Source organism: Nipponia nippon, unplaced genomic scaffold (genome assembly GCF_047370975.1).
Source record: "Nipponia nippon isolate SJK-2023a ecotype South Korea unplaced genomic scaffold, ASM4737097v1 scaffold_6, whole genome shotgun sequence".
Classification (NCBI taxonomy): domain Eukaryota; kingdom Metazoa; phylum Chordata; class Aves; order Pelecaniformes; family Threskiornithidae; genus Nipponia; species Nipponia nippon.
In genome coordinates, this window is record NW_028262380.1 from 9,296,306 (window position 1) to 9,313,212 (window position 16,907).

The following is a 16,907-nucleotide window of genomic DNA, read 5'->3' on the forward strand; positions in this document are numbered from 1 at the left end:
GACATGCAGGACTCTTTAAAACAGGTCTCCTACTGTAATAAATTCATACCGCTGTGTCGTGCAGTATGTGGACAGTAATGGTGAGTTACGGTGCCAGGTGACCCATCAGCAGCAGTTAGTGGGTTTTGATAGCTTCTAATTAAGGGCCAGATTCTGCGAGGTGACAAGCACCTTTGCAGAGGTGCTCAGAGCTCCTGATGCCTGCTGAAGCATGGTAGAGGCATAGGGAGGGTCAGGTTTGGTCAGGATTTTTTCGTGCTGCAGAGCAGCTTCTGATGAGCACAATTAATCGTTCTGTACTTTTTTTTATGTGGTTTGTAGTAAACTCCATCTCTTAGCAACAGGTATCACAAAACATCAGCTGGTTTATGGTACAGAAAGACAACGTTTTTCTTCACTGAAAAGGAAAACACACATTTCGCCACATGTATTTATAGCCTGTATTCTGGGTCTTCTTGACTTCAAGGCTGTCTCTTTTTTTAGACCTGAAGGTAATGACTGGCTTTGCTTAAAGGTCTCGTTATAAAAAGTTGGATTCTTTTCTGCTTTAAAAACAGTTGATTAGCTTAACGTGCCAGCGTGGTGAAACCTCATGGCGTGTCATGAGGTAGATGTGCTTTGTGTTGCTTTGTTTGACATCAGACCCTCCATTTAGCCTTCACAATCTTCTCTTGAGTCTGGGGAGCCATGTTGTTAACCCTGGCACCACCGCCACTGGGACATCCCACTGGGAACAGGGGCTGCAGGACCATCCTGGGCAGGCGGACAAGTGGGTGTAGCCAGTGCCATGTCCCATGGACAGCCCAAAGACCTGTGTCCTCCATCTCTTGTGGCAAAAAGATACCCTACTAATGAGGTATATGAGCCTCTGCTTGGCCATCAAATGTAGCCATGGTCAGTAGTTAGAGGAGTGAGGGCAATAAACACGCTTTCATGCAAAAGAAAAATATAACCCATAGTTATTCATATTCAGGGGGAGGTAATCCATCCAGGACTGGCTTATTGCATGTTGCCATATTGCACATCACTGAATAAAAACCCTTTTCTCCTGGCCTCTTGCAATGATAAGTTAATTTTCTGGCTTACTTTTGTTGTTCAAGAGAGTTTCTTATCCTCACATTTATAGAGAAGAGCTTGGAGAGCTGATTCTAATAGCGTCATGAGTTTGAAACCAATCTTGTTAATTTTGGGGTTTTGACCCAAAATTGTTGAATGACAGGAGCTGGAAATACCAAAGCAAGAGAACAAGAGAAAATCTGTCCTAAAAGAAATGAGTATCTGGTGCAAAAACCCTTGGAAGAGCACAGAGACAGGCCCTCCACATGGAGTGCCCTGCTCTGCTCACCCCCCTTTGAGCACCCTCTCCGAAGGGCAGTACGGAAACGGGGCATCCCTTTGGGATGGGCAGCAGGAAAGAAGAAAGGGGAACTTCAGCAGCTTCAAATCATCGGCCCGTTTGTTGCAGCCTTGTCACAAACCGTGGTCCGCCTTTGCAAAAAGAGGCTTTCCAATACCTCTGTTCTCTACAGCTGTTTTTCCTGGCCCTGAAACAAAAACAAAACTCCCTTTTCACACACTGCTCTTCTGCCCCAGTGCTCCCTACCCCTCTGTATCTGTTTGTTTCGAGCCCCCGCTGCGTAGCCCCAGCACCTTCAAAGAGCCCCTATAATCTCCAATTAAATCTGGCTGTGTACTCAGAGGCGTCAGCTGGGGAAATTACACAATTAGGGTTGATTCTGTCTGCCGCAGAATTTTGTGGCAGCTCCTAATTGCTAAATGAGCGCTTGGCTGTATTAATTATTCCAAGTATCGTTCTCAGGTTTTTTTAATTGGTCATTCCAGTCGGATGGGTGGCCGGTGTCTTTGACGAACAAAACGGACCGTCGGGCTTAGTGTTTGATGATGGGAAAGGGCTGATGATAATGTTTGTGGGTCCCTTTTTTTCCACACCTGCCTATGCAGAATCATTGCTTGTAATTAATTTAGAGAGAGTGGTTCTAGAAATTTTTCCTGTCTTTCATCCTTCCTCCTTCCTCGCTCCTGAAGCTCTCTGGAGCTTTGCAAGCTTTGCTTGAAAAGAGGAGTTAGCAACATTTTCACACCCTTAAAAAGCAGTAATGAAAGGACTCTGGGGGCACAGCAAACCGAAAGCGGTGATGTTTTGTTCGCTGCTCCTGTGAGTGAGAACAAAGGCACCATTTTCAATGTGTAGACACTTTCTTCCAGTTCCAGTTCGAGTTGAGAGCGATGCTCTGGTTGTCTGAATCTTGGCACGTTAATCCAGGGGTGTCCAGCCCTGGCAAGCCCCAAATTGCATGGAAGAGCACCCAAACGGAGGGGAGGCCCTCAGAGACGAAGCCGTGTCTAATTGCAGGAGGGAGGAGCGGATCCTGCCTTTGCTCCATATGGAGAATATCCCCAGCTGGAAACTTTCCTGGGCCCCATCTTGCTCCTCTCTGATGTCCAATGGCAAAATCCCCCTTGGCTTCAGTGGCAAAATTTGCAGCCAGTGGGTTGATGCGTCTCCTGTGAGATTCAAACTCGTCTTTTGAGTGAGAAAATGTGGTGAAACATCACCCTGCAGTACACACAGCTGGTGTGGAAGGGGGAAAACACCCCAAACGCACCGCGAAAGGAGGAGCCCAGTCCTGGCGGGGCGGCCGTGCAATCTAGTTACACCCCTGTTCCCCGGGTGAGTGTCACCGATGCCATAAAATGGGATTTATTGTAGGCAAATACGTTAATCAAACAACAAACAGAAGGTTATTCGGCTGCCCTTCTTAGCTGTGGCGAAGGGGGACTTTTCCATCCATGCCTGGCCTTTTCCTGAGCTCTCCCCCGTAGCCCCGTTACCCTCCTGTAAAGTCCCCAGGAAATCAGGGTGCGTTGCCAAAAGGAAGCATTCGGCCAGAAAATAGCCTGTGCTTCGGAAACCAAGGACCAGATGTCTCCCAACATGGTTTCTGCAGCTCCCTCCTCTTCAGCCTTCGCAACACCACCCCAACTGTCCTCCTCCAGATTCACCCCCCTGCTGCTGCCCGGGCTTTTGCCCAGCCTTTGCTTGGTCTCTGCCCTTCCCAATGCATGTGATAGCAGCATCTTCCTTTACCATCAAGACCTGCTCTTCCTTTAGGAGTTGCATCCACTCTTCTAACATTTCTTGGAATATTCTCCCCTTTTTTGTGCAGTTCTTTACCATTTTTCTAAGCTTAGATATTGGAAGGTAGATGGTTACACAGTGTCCTGCTTTAGCCCACATTATCGTGTAGCACTTGAGGCCTCTCCTGGATGTGCTGCTTGTTCACAGTGAAGTTTGCTGTAGCCAGAATTTTGCAGGAGCACGGGAATTGCAGGGATTCCTCCTTTTGCTTTTGTTTATGCCAGCCGTACTCCTGCTCCGGTGCCATCCTGGCAAGAAAAGGGCCTTAAGCAGTTTCGTTGTTTAAAAAATGAAGTGTACGCGGCATGGGTAAGCACCAGATCCCTCTGATACGTGGAGCTGACTCTGATAAGCATCAGGGCATGTTGTGCAAGGCAGCCTGAGGGCAGATGCAAGCCCTCAGTACTGGATTGCAAGCCTGGGACAGCATTACTGAGGCACCTGCGTCCAGCTGGCTGGCTGCAGGGTGTGAAAGCAGATGAGACATGAGAGCAATGGGCCCAGCAGGGCCATCTCCAGCAAATGGAGGGCCTTCTGGATTTAGCTCCTGACATCTAGTTCCTCATGGCCAGGTGGGCTTCGCAAGGAGCCATGGGGAGAGGGGACCATGTATTAGCAGGTGCTGAAAATTAGTGGGTGCATGGATTGCCTTGGCTGAGCTATATGACCTTGCCTGCAAAATCCTTGGAGCTGAAGTGCAGCAAGGAGCCTGTTTGGGGGGACACTGGGGACTTAGACCAAGGTGCAGTCATCACTGACTTACTGGGAATTGCAATGGGATGGGTCTCGTGGAGCCAAACACGTCAGGGCTAAGTACATCAGGGAGTGCTGGAGAAGGAGAGCAGCTCTGGTGAATCTCAGAGGGATGCAACAAGAGGGAAAACTTTGTACACCCTTGTCATTAAGGGGAAGGGGATTGCAGAGGCTTCAGAGTAGCACTGAGGTGGGGCTGTGATGCTGGGTGGTGTTTCTGAGCATCATCACTGCGGAAGAGGCCAGCAGCGATGCTTTCCCAACAGCTTCGGTAGCCATCACATTCTCCAAGGCAGTTCTTGAAGGACCAGCACCTTCAGTTTGTCTTGGCCAGAAGCACACAGGTCTCTGCAACCGGTGGGTTTGGGTACTCTGTGTCTGTGGGTGCTTCGTTCCCATCTGGAGGAGATGCCAGTTACACTCCTTGGCCTCCTCTTTGCTATTTTGCAGCCCAAACAGTGTCTGCCCCCATCTCTCTTGGGCCTCGGTGTGGAGCAAGGAGCTGGGGGGCTGGATGTGGCCCCCGGCGTAGCAGGGGAAACACCCCCCGTGCCAGCTCTGCAGTGTTTCCTTAAGCAGAAATGAAAGCTTGGGAGGCTTTTTTTAAAAACTTTCTCTTCCTTTCTGCCCAGTATAATGAGTTTGCTGCTGCTGCTGCCTTAATTTGGAGTTAATATGTAATGTTTGTAACACAGCCAAGAAACATCGTTGTACTTGAGGCAGATTATAAAAAGTATCTCATGCTAACACTGGTGTTTTAAAACTTATCCGTGTTCGAAGGTAACATGAATCTTTAAAACTAAAATCACTTGTACTTAAAGAACATAAACATGATAAACCAGTTTGGCACTGGCTTTTTTTTTCTTCCCTTTCCTTAAGGAGGCTACACTACATTTGTGCTTACCGAGAAGCAAAATTTTCCAGTGCACTCAGCTAACACTTTTTCTCTGCTCCCTTGCTGGCCCATCAACATTTTTTTACAGTTCCAACATCTTTCTGCTGTTCATGCTTCTTGGCTACTATTGTCCCGACGGTACATCTGTATCTTTTTACACACTGAGGCCAGATTCTCATCCTGACCTGGGATAACTCTCCCTGTTGATTTAAAAGCAGCTACTCTAGATTTATACTGGCATTACTGAGACAAGAACCTGGTCGTGAACCTTTCATCACAAACCTAAAATGCAAACACCCTGTCTACGTCTATGAGAGTCATTTAGCTGGAAAGCATTTCTGTGTCATTTATCTTAACTGCAGCAGGTAGCAATTTAACTGTCACTCCACACATGCCAAAGCCTCCTCAAACGCATCTGCTCACCAGCTGATATCCTCCGCAGCAGAAATGGGCCTGTTCAACTTGGTCTTTCCTTTCTCAGGTGGCCCCTTCTGGACCCGGCCAGATAAGATGGAGAAGAAACTGCTGGCAGTTCCCGCCGCCAACACCGTTCGCTTCCGATGTCCGGCGGGTGGAAACCCCACTCCGTCCATCTACTGGCTGAAAAACGGCAAGGAGTTCAAGGGAGAGCATAGGATTGGGGGCATCAAGGTAAGGCCTCGGGTTGGATCTCTGTTTTTATCAGGAGTTTTCTACTGACCGTAGAAAATTGTATTTCACAGTGATTAACACTGGTACATGTAAGAGCACAGTCTCAGCCGTGTGGAAATGGGGGTGTCTTTGGCAGCCCTAGCAATTGCTCAACACCAAAGTGTTGAAAAGGGCTGCTGTCCCTTGGGATTGAGGGCTAATTCCCTCTGAGTTTGTCTATAGTGGTCATTCAGGGACTAGGTAAAAATGAGGCTGGGTTTATGGTTGCGTTGTGGACAGTGAGGAGAAAGCAGGAGCAGAAACTTCTGTTCTAATTTCTGGAGATCAGCCCAGTGCGTTGAGATGTGTTAGACTGAGCCGCAGCTACTCACAGCTTTCAAGGAAAACCGACTCTGCATCCTTTGAAGGTGTAGGAAGGACCTCACCAAGGAGCTGGACCATCATGCTCGTGGACATTAACATTCTTGTGGTATAAATCACTGACCCTTGGTCAAGTGTTGGATTCCCTTGTATCCCAGAGTAATAGCATCTGCTCTTTGGCTGCTTTCTTCTCCCTCCTTCTTTTCTACCATAAGGTGTTCTGGAAAATGCTCTGGCTTGTGTTTATAGATAGAGCCAAGGGACACAGAAACCCAGTGCACTCTGGTTTAATTAGCCAGAAGTTTCTGTGCTACCGTATATGACAAATTATGGCAGGATTTTAACAGGAAAATCAGCTCTTCTCTGATTTTGTTCTTATTCCTTTGTCCCCTTGAGGTCACAGTCAAACTGCTTTCTGGTTTTATTTGGGGAGAATAGAACTGGTAGCAGCTGATTATAATAAAATCAGTGTAGCAGGCAGGACTCCTGAGCAGTGATTTTTGCCTGCACTCTGCTAGCCCTGGCATATCCCTGGGCTGCTGCTAAGAAGAGGTGATTTTTAGGAAGGCACTTTCATCAGTCCTCTGAACAGCTGTGTGCTGATGCCTACTACATCTGTAGCATTTTGAAAGGGCGGCTAGGCATGCAAAGCGTGCTGGGCTCCAGAAACCAGAAAAAGGATTCAAAAAAGTTCCCTCCACACAGTTTTGGGTTGTTTCTTTCCTGTTAGCTCAGACCCGTTCCTGAAAGAGCCTTTTGTGATTGCTCCAGTGAAGCCTTTGAAGCTCCCTCCGCAGCCCTGTCCATGCTCCAGCCTGGACGAGGCTGGGGACACGCTCAGGTTTGGATCTTCTGAAAAGTTAAGAAGGGAAAAGAAGTGGGGAACCAACTCCTGTGGGTAAACAGCCTTTTGGCAGATAACATTCAGAAAGCACAAGCATCTTTTACTAACTGCAGGCTGTGAGGATCATCATGAAGTGTTTTCAGGCTTGTGTGCACCGTTGGAGCAGCTTTTTACAAAACTATGTGACGTCAGCTGCACTAAATTATGCTTGCAGAATAAAATCTAAAGCTGAAAGCAATTCCCCTACCTACTTCCCAGTGGTTTTAATCTATCCTTGAGTTTAAATTGACACGTTTCATCCTCTGCGACATGGTAGCGAGTCTTTGGCATCGCTGTGCTTTGTTTCTCTAGGGGCACCTTCCAGCAACAAGCTGATGCTTAAGGAGCTATTGAAGGCAATGTCAGGCCAATTACAGCAAGATTGGTTTAAGCTCTCTATCTGCCTAGGTGTAGTTCTTTGTCCCTTTCTTGATATAAAGACATCTTTCTCTCTCTGTAATTTTCCTTCCCTTATTTGCTTGCGTTTGCTCTTGAGCCGCGGTTAGATATAAGTAGTCTAATGTAAATCTCATCCAGTATAAATATACTGATAGATATCAGCTGAGATTTGAACCAGAAAAAGAGACTGAAAACCTTCTCAGTATCTCATGTATTTAAGATTTAAATTCCCTGTTACAACTTAGGTTCGTAACAGGATTAGGCAGATTGAAAAGAATGGGCAAGATCCAGATCTGGCAGAGTTTGGTTGGCTTACTTCATCTCAAGATCTGGTCTTAACCCAGCAATCCTTAAGCTTGGAATGTTCTCACTTGTTTTCAGCGTGTGGAAGAGTTGAAACATTGATTGTGAAAGGTCTGTGGTCAGCAGATGAAAGCTGACCACTCTTCCACTTCTGCCTCTTGCGAATGGCATTTAGATCCTGTGTGATTGCCTGGTGTTAAGTCTGCAAGAGAGAAGGGCGAGTGTTGAAAACATGAAGTCCAGGTTAACGTAGTTTTGTTACAGTTCATCCTTAACTGGTAAAGAAAGGAAATTCATATGACTTATCATATGAAATTTCCCAAAGAGCATTAATGGTTAAATCCTTGTTGGAATCTCTAATATCGTAAGCCTGTGTGTGTTAAATGACCCTAGAAGGGAAGATGGAGGGGGAGGGGAGATAGAGGATTATCCCTTCCCCAGACCATTGCACTGACTTGCATACCAGTCTGGCAAACACGGACTGAGGTTCCTAGTGTGTCTGCAAATGTTTGTTTCACAGGGAGCCAAGAATGCCAACACCAAATAAACCAGAGGAATTTCTAGTATCTCACCCACTTGATTAATGCCTGCACTAAGTCACTTCATATTTCTAGTGTTTTATTGAGTATGGCGACTATCCTCACTTGGGAACATCCCTTTTTATTATCCCTTAAATCGAGACACCAGTCTCCACCTAAAAAAAAATATCTTGTTGCTTCTACAAGAGTTTCCAAACAAGTTCTGGCCCATGAGTCTGTGCCCCCCAGGTTCTCTCTGTTCAGAGTCCAAAGTCCCCATCACAAACCTGACAAAGAAAATTTCTTTGAGAGTGTCATAAAACTGTCTTTGAAAGTATATTCTAAGTAAAATACCTAATTTGGGCCTGATTTTATAATACAGGTCAGACTAGGGAGTCATCCATGTATCTGGAGTCCCGTTTCCTTGGAGTAGCTCCTAGGGGTTCCAGAGGCAAATGCTTTGCAATGCTGATAAGTGGATTAAATTAAGTCTTTAGACACAACTATGAGACAAGCCAGTATGGAAATGAGCCACTGCGCAGCCACAAATTTGCATTGAAACTTCCTTGACAGTCTGGTATGTTTAGCTGTGAACTCAGGGTCCAGGCTCTCTGTTCCCAGAGCATCTCTTACCCTCTAATTGCTGCATTGCTACAGAGATGCACCGAGTGGGGTGTTGCTTTACAAAAGGTGTAAACTTGGTTTTGCGCTGAGCTCCATCTGTGCTGTCCTGGGTGGGCAGAGGGTGCAGTCAGACCTGACCAGACATCTGCAACAACCCAGATTTCTGTACAGACTGTTCAGCCACAACCTCCAATTACCTGAAATGAAAGGAAATTCTGTATTCAGCGGTCTCTGAAAAGTGGGGTGCTCAGGAGTGCTGTTCCTGGGGTCGCAGAGATCTACAAAGCAAGGGGCTTTGTTAAAATGGCTTTTGCTTGCTTATCTTGCAATGAAGCTGGCCAATCCTATGACTTTGAACCTTCTCTTTGCAGAATTCTGACTTTAATTGTGGCTTGGCCCTTTAAAGGAAAGCATGTGGATGCAATTTATGTGTAGCAGAAGAGGTTAAATGACTTCATATTTGAGTTCACCTGCTGCAGCAAGAAACCTCCAGGAGCAGTTATGCCCTTGTTTTTTCCATCAGCCCTTGACATTCTGTAGTGCAGCGTTATTGTAATCTCTTGCTTCTGTGTCCTTGGAGTCACCTTCAAAATGTTTAATAAAGTTAAATGTTCTGCTCTGGGCGGCAGAAGGCATCAAATTAATACCCAGAGATTTGGAGAGCTTTCATATGCTATGCATACTGAAGTCATCTTTGTTAGTGTTAGTTGCTTCTGTATTAATTCAAGATTTACTTTCCATATCCGTTATTTCCTTTATACTCATTAGAAACAAACGTTCTAGCTGGGAGCACAGGGCAGCAGGTCAGGGTGGAGACATGGGCTGTGCTTTCCCTTCTGCTACTGAACAAACCAACAACTGTGGATATGAGCCACATCCAGAAAACCAACTAGTATAAAACTTGGTGCCAAAAGAGAAGGGCTGACCTGGCATTCTAGGGACCAGACTTGAGGCTGGGCATGTTTTCTCCTGTTTTTTACAGAGAATTTAGGGGACTAACTTAGTTGTAGACACCCATTTCTGTTCAGACAGATGCCCAGCCCTGTTACCTCCATAGCACACATCTTTAAAATACGTTACAGATGGGGGAAGAAGTATGACTTGTATTGTTTCTAATCATCTCATGGGTTATATGTAGCCATTATTAAAGGCCTGCAGACAAGAGTATGGTATTTTGAGCTGACAGAGTCTCTGGACCAGAGTGGTCTGGCAGAGGGGACCGGTGGATCAGAGTTATCTTAGCTGATGCCTTCTGAAGTCGTTATTCTAATGAGAGGTGCCACATTCAGCTGGTTTCATTATTGTTTTTATTGTGGAAGCATCTACAAGTCCCTGCTGCAATCTCAGCGTTACATTGTGTTGCGCTGTTCATGCATTGGCCTTAATTCCCTTTCACATTAAGCCTTTAATGACCCTTGAAATGGGTCCTTGTGATGTTCAGGCCTGCTCTGGTGTCTGTTCATGCTGGTCGAGTGTGTAGAAGTTCACTGATTGTTCACTGGTTTGAATGGTCTGGTGATGATGGCACTTGACCACAGGCTTGATGGTTTGATTTCTTCTTCTAGTTGCGACACCAGCAGTGGAGCTTGGTGATGGAGAGTGTTGTGCCGTCAGACCGAGGAAATTACACCTGTGTTGTGGAGAACAAATACGGCAATATTAGGCACACGTACCAGCTTGATGTATTAGGTGAGATTTCACTGGTTTCCCTCAACAGCTGATCTGTGGTGACGTTCAACAGGCGCGTGATGGGATATGGGAAGCAGGAGCTTGATTTCTTTCCCTAAGGGTTGGATCATGCATCTTCTGAAGCCAACAACAAGCTTCCTTTTGGCCAACAATTCAGCCTCAGATCTGTGATCAATAAATGACTTAGCTGGTCTACAGAGGGGCCAGAAGGAATGGTAGGACTGACATGCCTCCTGCATTCCCAGGAAGTTCTTCCCTGTTTGGCTTGAGAAGCACTGGGTAAAGCAGTGGCCAGGACACCTGGGGGGAAAATCCCAGTCTTCACTCTTTCTGCTGAAAGGCCAGGAGATGAAGGGTTCAGAGGAGAATCTGCACTGGAGGAAGGACGGGTAAATTAGGATTTCCCTCTCTTTTCTTTTTTTCAGAAAGGTCACCCCACCGACCAATCCTACAAGCAGGGCTCCCTGCCAACCAGACTGTGGTGGTAGGGAGCAATGTGGAGTTTCACTGCAAGGTCTACAGTGATGCCCAGCCTCACATCCAGTGGCTGAAACACGTGGAAGTCAACGGCAGCAAATATGGACCTGATGGGACGCCCTATGTCACGGTGCTGAAGGTTGGTACACGCTCCCTCTTCTCACCCTCAGGACAGTCCTTCCTCTGCCTTGGTCTCCATGTTACAGAGACGGCAGTTACCTTGTGGGGATGCTCTTCAAAGAAACCCACTGCCATACTCATGGCAAGAGAGATCAGCATTGAGTAAAGGTGCTTGCCATCAATGGAAGCCATGAATTTTATTTACATGTTTATAAATAAGCCCTCGACTAGCAGTGCAATGCGAACCAGAAACTCCCAACAGAATATGTTCAATGCCACAGTTTCTAGAAGGGTAATCGATACTTAAATCAGACTTTTGGGAGCTTGAGGTCTCATTTTCTGTAATTGTTTTGTGTCTATAAGAAAAAAGTCATGAGAATAAGCCAAGGAGAGCTGTTGGGATTGTTCTTTCCTTTAAGCCCACGCAGTGGAATACTCTGCTTTTTGGAGGGGGTACAGCAGAAATGTCCTAAAGTCAATGTTCAGGCTCTTCTGTTTGCCAGAGATAACATAACTACTGTAGTGGCACAGATAAGCAAAGTAGTTGTACGAGCTGAGGCAACTGTGAGAAATGCAGCATAATAAAAGAGAAGCTGTCAGATTGCATTTGACCTAAAATCGTAAAAATAACCTTTTTTTACAGCTTCAATTGAGGTCTTTTGGGGCCTTATTAAAATAAAAGGCTCCCAACTAAAACACATGCTTTCCTTTTCCAAGTAAACACACTGCAGCGTGCACATACTAAATAATGCTGAACTACCAGCACCTGAGAGCCAAGATAGTCTTGTTCCAGCCACTAACATTTGTGAGCATTGCTATTATCCATGCTCAGGAAAGCGTTTTTTTTTATTGAGCAAAAACTCACTTACTAAGACTCAGTAAAATGCTTTCTTGAAAGGGAACTTCCAGATTACAGCCAAAACAAAGCCGGAGGGTCTGGTTTCCCCTCAACCTATGCAACTGTAAAAAGTAGAGAATAGAGAGTGAAAAGCACATTGGGCTTTTAAAATACTTTTTTTTTTTCTTCTTCTAATAATTAAAGGCATCCTATGTTGATATTTATTAAAATACATAGGGCCAAATGCAGTTTTTCTGGCTCTGCAGTTACAGCTGAAAGCAGATTTTGTCCCTGCAGTTTCAAGCTGAGGTTGTCCTGTGCATGGACATTCCCCGTGCACATCCTGCTGCACACACCCTTCTCTTTGTATGAAGTTTTAAAAAAACCCTACTTATCAGACAGCATCTACAAAACTGTAACTCAGCCAGATACATGATAATAAAAGCCAGAGACCCTGGAAATAATTACACAGATTGAAATAACAGATTGGTTGGAAGAAATGGCTGGAGACAGTTCTTCAGGATTGGCAACACACACTTCTCGCGAGTTGATAAAACTTTTTATTTTTTCGCTGTGTCTCCAAATGTGTTTGAATTATGCATATTTGAATTTCCCCCTGGCTTCACAGCCCAGTACCAAGCTCTGAATAGCTGGCTGTGTCACATGCCATCTAGTATAGTCTCCGAGCTCCGTGTGTGGTCCCCGTGGGATAAAGTGCTACCTTTTGGAAGTTTGCAGAGCGGCTGCGAACAGTGCCTTGTGTCACAAGCACAAGCTCCCATTTTGCTGTGGCAAAGAACATATAAATAGTCTGTATAAATAGTGTTTTAAAATCAAGTTGGAGCGGCACCGGGGTGGCTAGGTAATTAGAATTGCCAAATACCTTCTCTTCTGTGGACAGCAAAGGCTCCGCATTCCTCGAAGGGGAGCACAGGCAGGCGTTTGAAAGCACAAGTTTTGTTTGGTTTTATTTTTTTGCTGAATAGGACCAGCACACGTCTATTTACTACTTCTGGTTAATCAGGAATGCTTTGAATTGTATTAATGCCGGCATCAGCGCTGGGGCACGTAGCATTTCCATTTTGGGATGCATCTTTTGTGTGCCAGTACTGGGCCTCTGTGGAGCTGTATCAGGCCCAGCTTTGCAGGGATTTTTTTTTTTAATGTGTTGTGTGCTTGTTTTTTAAAACTAAAGATCTGATAAAATGATCTCACTGTCATCTTGGGGCCAGTCCGTTGGCTTTATGGGCTCATTCCCCTCATGCCACATGGTGCCATTGCTTTGACCCAGCATCCTGGCCGTGCTGCTGGAGCAGGGTGCTGTTAACAGCCCTTCGCTGCCCACAGCTGCTTTAGAAAGGGCTCTCTCCTGCCCAGTGCTGTGGTGCCTGCAGGGAGATAAGGCTTTTTTATCAGCCTGCCCTTCCCTCCTGCCCTCAGGAGATTTTGTGGAGTGTAGGAGCTGCTATGGGGCAGTTTGTATATGGGGAGTATTCCGGTCTCCATCCAAGCGAGGGGAAAGGAGAGGTGCCCAGCACATGAAATTCCCCCCTCACATCTAAATGGGGGGGTGGGGTGTCAAAACCCACCCCAGTCCAGATGGATAGATTGAATGCCGTACTTTCAAGCCATTTTTTAAACAGCCTGACAAAAACAAGCCATCACCTGCATCAGTTCCTGAAAGCCTGGGCTAATTTGTGATCAAAGGAAACCCCTTTTTCTTTGCAGAAGAGCACTAAATACATTCCAGTTACGGAGGGAGGGCTGGCAACACTGTGCCCAAGCTTTGTCGAAGGCTAAATTGTATGTTCTGCATTGAAACATGGCCCGGTTTAATTATAAACAAGGCAGCAACAGCAGGCAGGCACGTTTCCCCACTAGTCAGGACAGACAAACTTGCCAGCACGTAAGCCTTAGAGATGAGATCAGGTCAAAACCGGTGGTGGTTTGTCATCAGACACGGGACATTGCGGCTCCTCTCCAATGCCACCTTTGGGTTCAGTTCCTAATAACCTATCAGATCTGGCAGCCCTGTTGATTTTTATGGGCTGCCAGTCATATTAGCAGGATCAGGCCTTGAAATCGAAGGCACTGAGACTGATCTGGAGAGCGTAAGACCAAAAATGAGAAGACCAATTGTTTTATTTTCATTTCCAGAACTGAAGCTGATATTCTTTCTATACTTTCCCTAGGCTACTTCTGAGGCCACCCAAAACAGTTGTGCATTTTCAACCAAAATAAAAACAACTGTTTAGGGAAAAAACTGATGTGCTGTTGTGGCAGCGTGGAAGAAGAGAAATAAAACCTTGCTTAAGAGTCTGAAGTTTGATTTATATGCACCACTTTATTTAGTAAAGAAGAGGCTCCTACAAGCAGTGGAAAAAATTACAGCTAATTTCTGAAAGGCAAAGTCAGCAGCGAGTTTCAGACCGCCACTGCTTATATTTTGTTTCCAAATTCTATTTTGGAATCTGATAATTGAAACAGTATTTGCTGAGCCGGGTTGCAAACACAAATCTCTGCTTAAGCCCTTTCTCTGGTGCTCCTGTCTGCAGAGTTATTAAGAAACCGTAGGGCCTTTGACTGCCGTCAGATGGAGAAGTGGGAAATTGGCCTATTTTAAAAAAGAAATCGCATGTGTGCCGCTAGTGAAGGGAAGGGAGATCACTTGCACGTGGTTTTGGGGCCAAATGCAACTTTTCTTCTCCCAGGTCCTGGGTTAGGTCTCTCACCGCAGGGTGAGCCGGGGAGGTTGCCACAGCCAAAAAGAAAATAGCCATGACCAGTCAATCCTAGCTAATGTAGGTGCGATGGAGGTATTGTTTGGTTTACTGAAGTTCAGGTTTCTGTCTGTTCCTGCAGTCTTGGATCAGTAAAAACGCTGAAGCCGATGCTAACCTAAATCTGTTCAATGTGACAGAACAAGATGAAGGAGAATATCTGTGTAGAGCCAACAATTTCGTAGGCATAGCCGAAAAACCATTTTGGCTCCACATTCGCAAACCAAAACCAGGTAAAACCACAGACTCTGTCCCAAGGCCCTGGCAACTGCAAGAATGAGCTATAACATTTTTAAGAAGCTAGTGATTAAAATTACTATTCATTTTGTATTATACCCTGTCAACTGACGCTGAATGGCTTTATCTTATTTTCTTGCTAATTTTTTTTTTTTACAAGAATGTAACGCCTATACAGCAATTGCCATGGAAAAATTCCCACAATAAAATGACTGTCAAATTTTGCTATCAACTCTTCACGCTTTTATTCCTTTCCCTTCCTTACAATTGAGTGCTGATAACAGAATTGCATGTTAATGACCTGTGACGTTCAAAGCTCTGGAAAACCAAGCTGTTTCAAGATTTTCACCCGTAAAACTGATATAATCAGTACACAGATTTCTGCCCCTTGGAGAGGTAATGGAGAAATAAATATGAACATTGGCTCATGAAAGCAAACAAGTTAAATAGAGAGCAGCAGCAATCTCCTGGGCTCTGGGGTTTGACTCCAGCCTGGAGGGTTTGGCTGCCGTGTTGCTCAGTGCCACTGCAGGGAAGTTCCTTACAGGTACCTTCTTGTAATCAACCAGAGTTATATTACAGCATCGAGGGCTGTGTAATGAATATATGGCTTTGAGATGCCCACTCTGAAAAAAAATTCTAAAATTCTATATTTTTCGATGAACCAATGAATCAAAATGTTTGTATGTTCCTCTGATCAGCACTTGAGTCTTTCCCCACTACATCTCCCCTCCTTTCTCCTTTCTTTCTGTCTTTCCTCTCTTCTTTTACCATCTTTTTTTCCCTGCCCCATACTCACCCTACTAACCCAAAGTCAGTCATATTGTGGGGTCAATTTTTCATTTGGATGCTTTTGCTTGCATGCTTCTTTAGTGGGACAGAGTAAGAACCTGGTGAAGGGAACTTTTTTTTTGCTTTTGACTACAGATTGCAGAGGGGAATGAATGAATAAATGTGGAAGATGGGCCACTGAAAAAAAAAAAAAAAAACAACCCACCTTAATCTGCTTTTGAAATTTGCCTGTGGTGTCCTCACTTGCTGGGAATGTGGCTTATTCTCGGTTTTCCCTCTTTCTATGTGTGTGTTTTTTTTCCCCGTAGACGGCAGGTGTTAACACAACGGATAAGGAGCTAGAGATTCTGTACTTGCGAAATGTTACTTTTGAGGATGCTGGGGAATATACTTGTCTCGCAGGGAATTCTATTGGGTTCTCACATCACTCTGCTTGGCTGACGGTGCTACCAGGTATTTCCTTCTGTGCTGGCCTCTCTTTCCCTCTCCAGGGTGCCTTGACGTTTTGCTTTAGAAATGCCAAGTTCCTGCAGACCGCCCCTTGCTTGGAAGAGGGTGCGTTACCCAGGGAGGGCTCTCCTCTGGGGTTTGCTGTGCGGGTGGTGAATCCGCACAGCAGAAGACCTCTGTTGCATATTCACAGCTGACACTTTTTGCATTGCGTCTCAAGATCTAAATTGTTTTTGCAGTAAGGGTGCAAAATGCCCATATCTTTTTTTGATCTAGATAACAAGGAGGTGTTCACAGCCTCTTTGTTAGGAGGAGGAGACCAACAGGAGACTGTTAAGTGTCAAAATTAGGAGCTTTGTTTTCTTACACTGCTAGTGGGAGAAGGAAACCTCCCCATCAGATGATCCAGGGCACCTAAGTTGGACATGGACTGTGGATCATCTTATGAAGGAACCTTTCTGTCTAACCTCACATCTTAACCTAAAATTAGATGCATAAGTGGTTGGTGTGAGTACACCCTTCGCTGCCTGTAGCATTATTTCCGCTTCACAGATGAACAGGCCAAGATAGTGATCTCTAACAGAAGGTCGAGGAGAGTCATCTGTAGAGAGGGCCCAGGAGCCCTGGCTCCCAGGGGCATTGCAGGCTGCCTGCTCCAGCTGGGATCGATGAAAGCTGCAGTGGGCTTGAAACCCGAGGCCAGAGTGACCTCAATTTTGTGGTCCTTTCATGTGCAAAGCTCTCATTGACAATGAAGCCAGCACAGAATATGCAACAGAGGGGTCTGCTCTCCCAAAGAGGGGGACAAGGCTGTGCTGTCCCTTCACCTGCAAAATCTGCCTCTGGCTATGGGGGAGGCATGAGCACAGTCCAGGAAAGCACCAGCAATATTCATATTGTATCTCATAGGTGCTGTGCCTTGCAGATGGTGCAAGAACAGACCTGGAGTATGTTCAGTTGACCCTTACTGAAAGGGCA

At 45.6% G+C, this 16,907-nt stretch overlaps 1 protein-coding gene across 5 annotated transcripts in view; it reads left to right on the forward strand.

Moving 5' to 3' along the window:
• The window catches only part of FGFR3 (fibroblast growth factor receptor 3), a 58,187-nt gene that overhangs the window by 27,579 nt on the left and 13,701 nt on the right, over positions 1-16,907 (forward strand). For 3 of the 5 annotated variants that reach the window (XM_087736290.1, XM_087736291.1, XM_087736292.1), the window contains exons 4-7: positions 5,290-5,459; positions 10,112-10,235; positions 10,661-10,851; positions 14,533-14,683. In XM_087736290.1, the coding sequence (XP_087592416.1) occupies positions 5,290-5,459; positions 10,112-10,235; positions 10,661-10,851; positions 14,533-14,683 (636 nt within the window). Of the gene's footprint in view, positions 1-5,289; positions 5,460-10,111; positions 10,236-10,660; positions 10,852-14,532; positions 14,684-15,787; positions 15,933-16,907 lie in introns of all 5 variants that reach the window. The other 2 variants (XM_087736293.1, XM_087736294.1) reach the window with 1 other exon arrangement.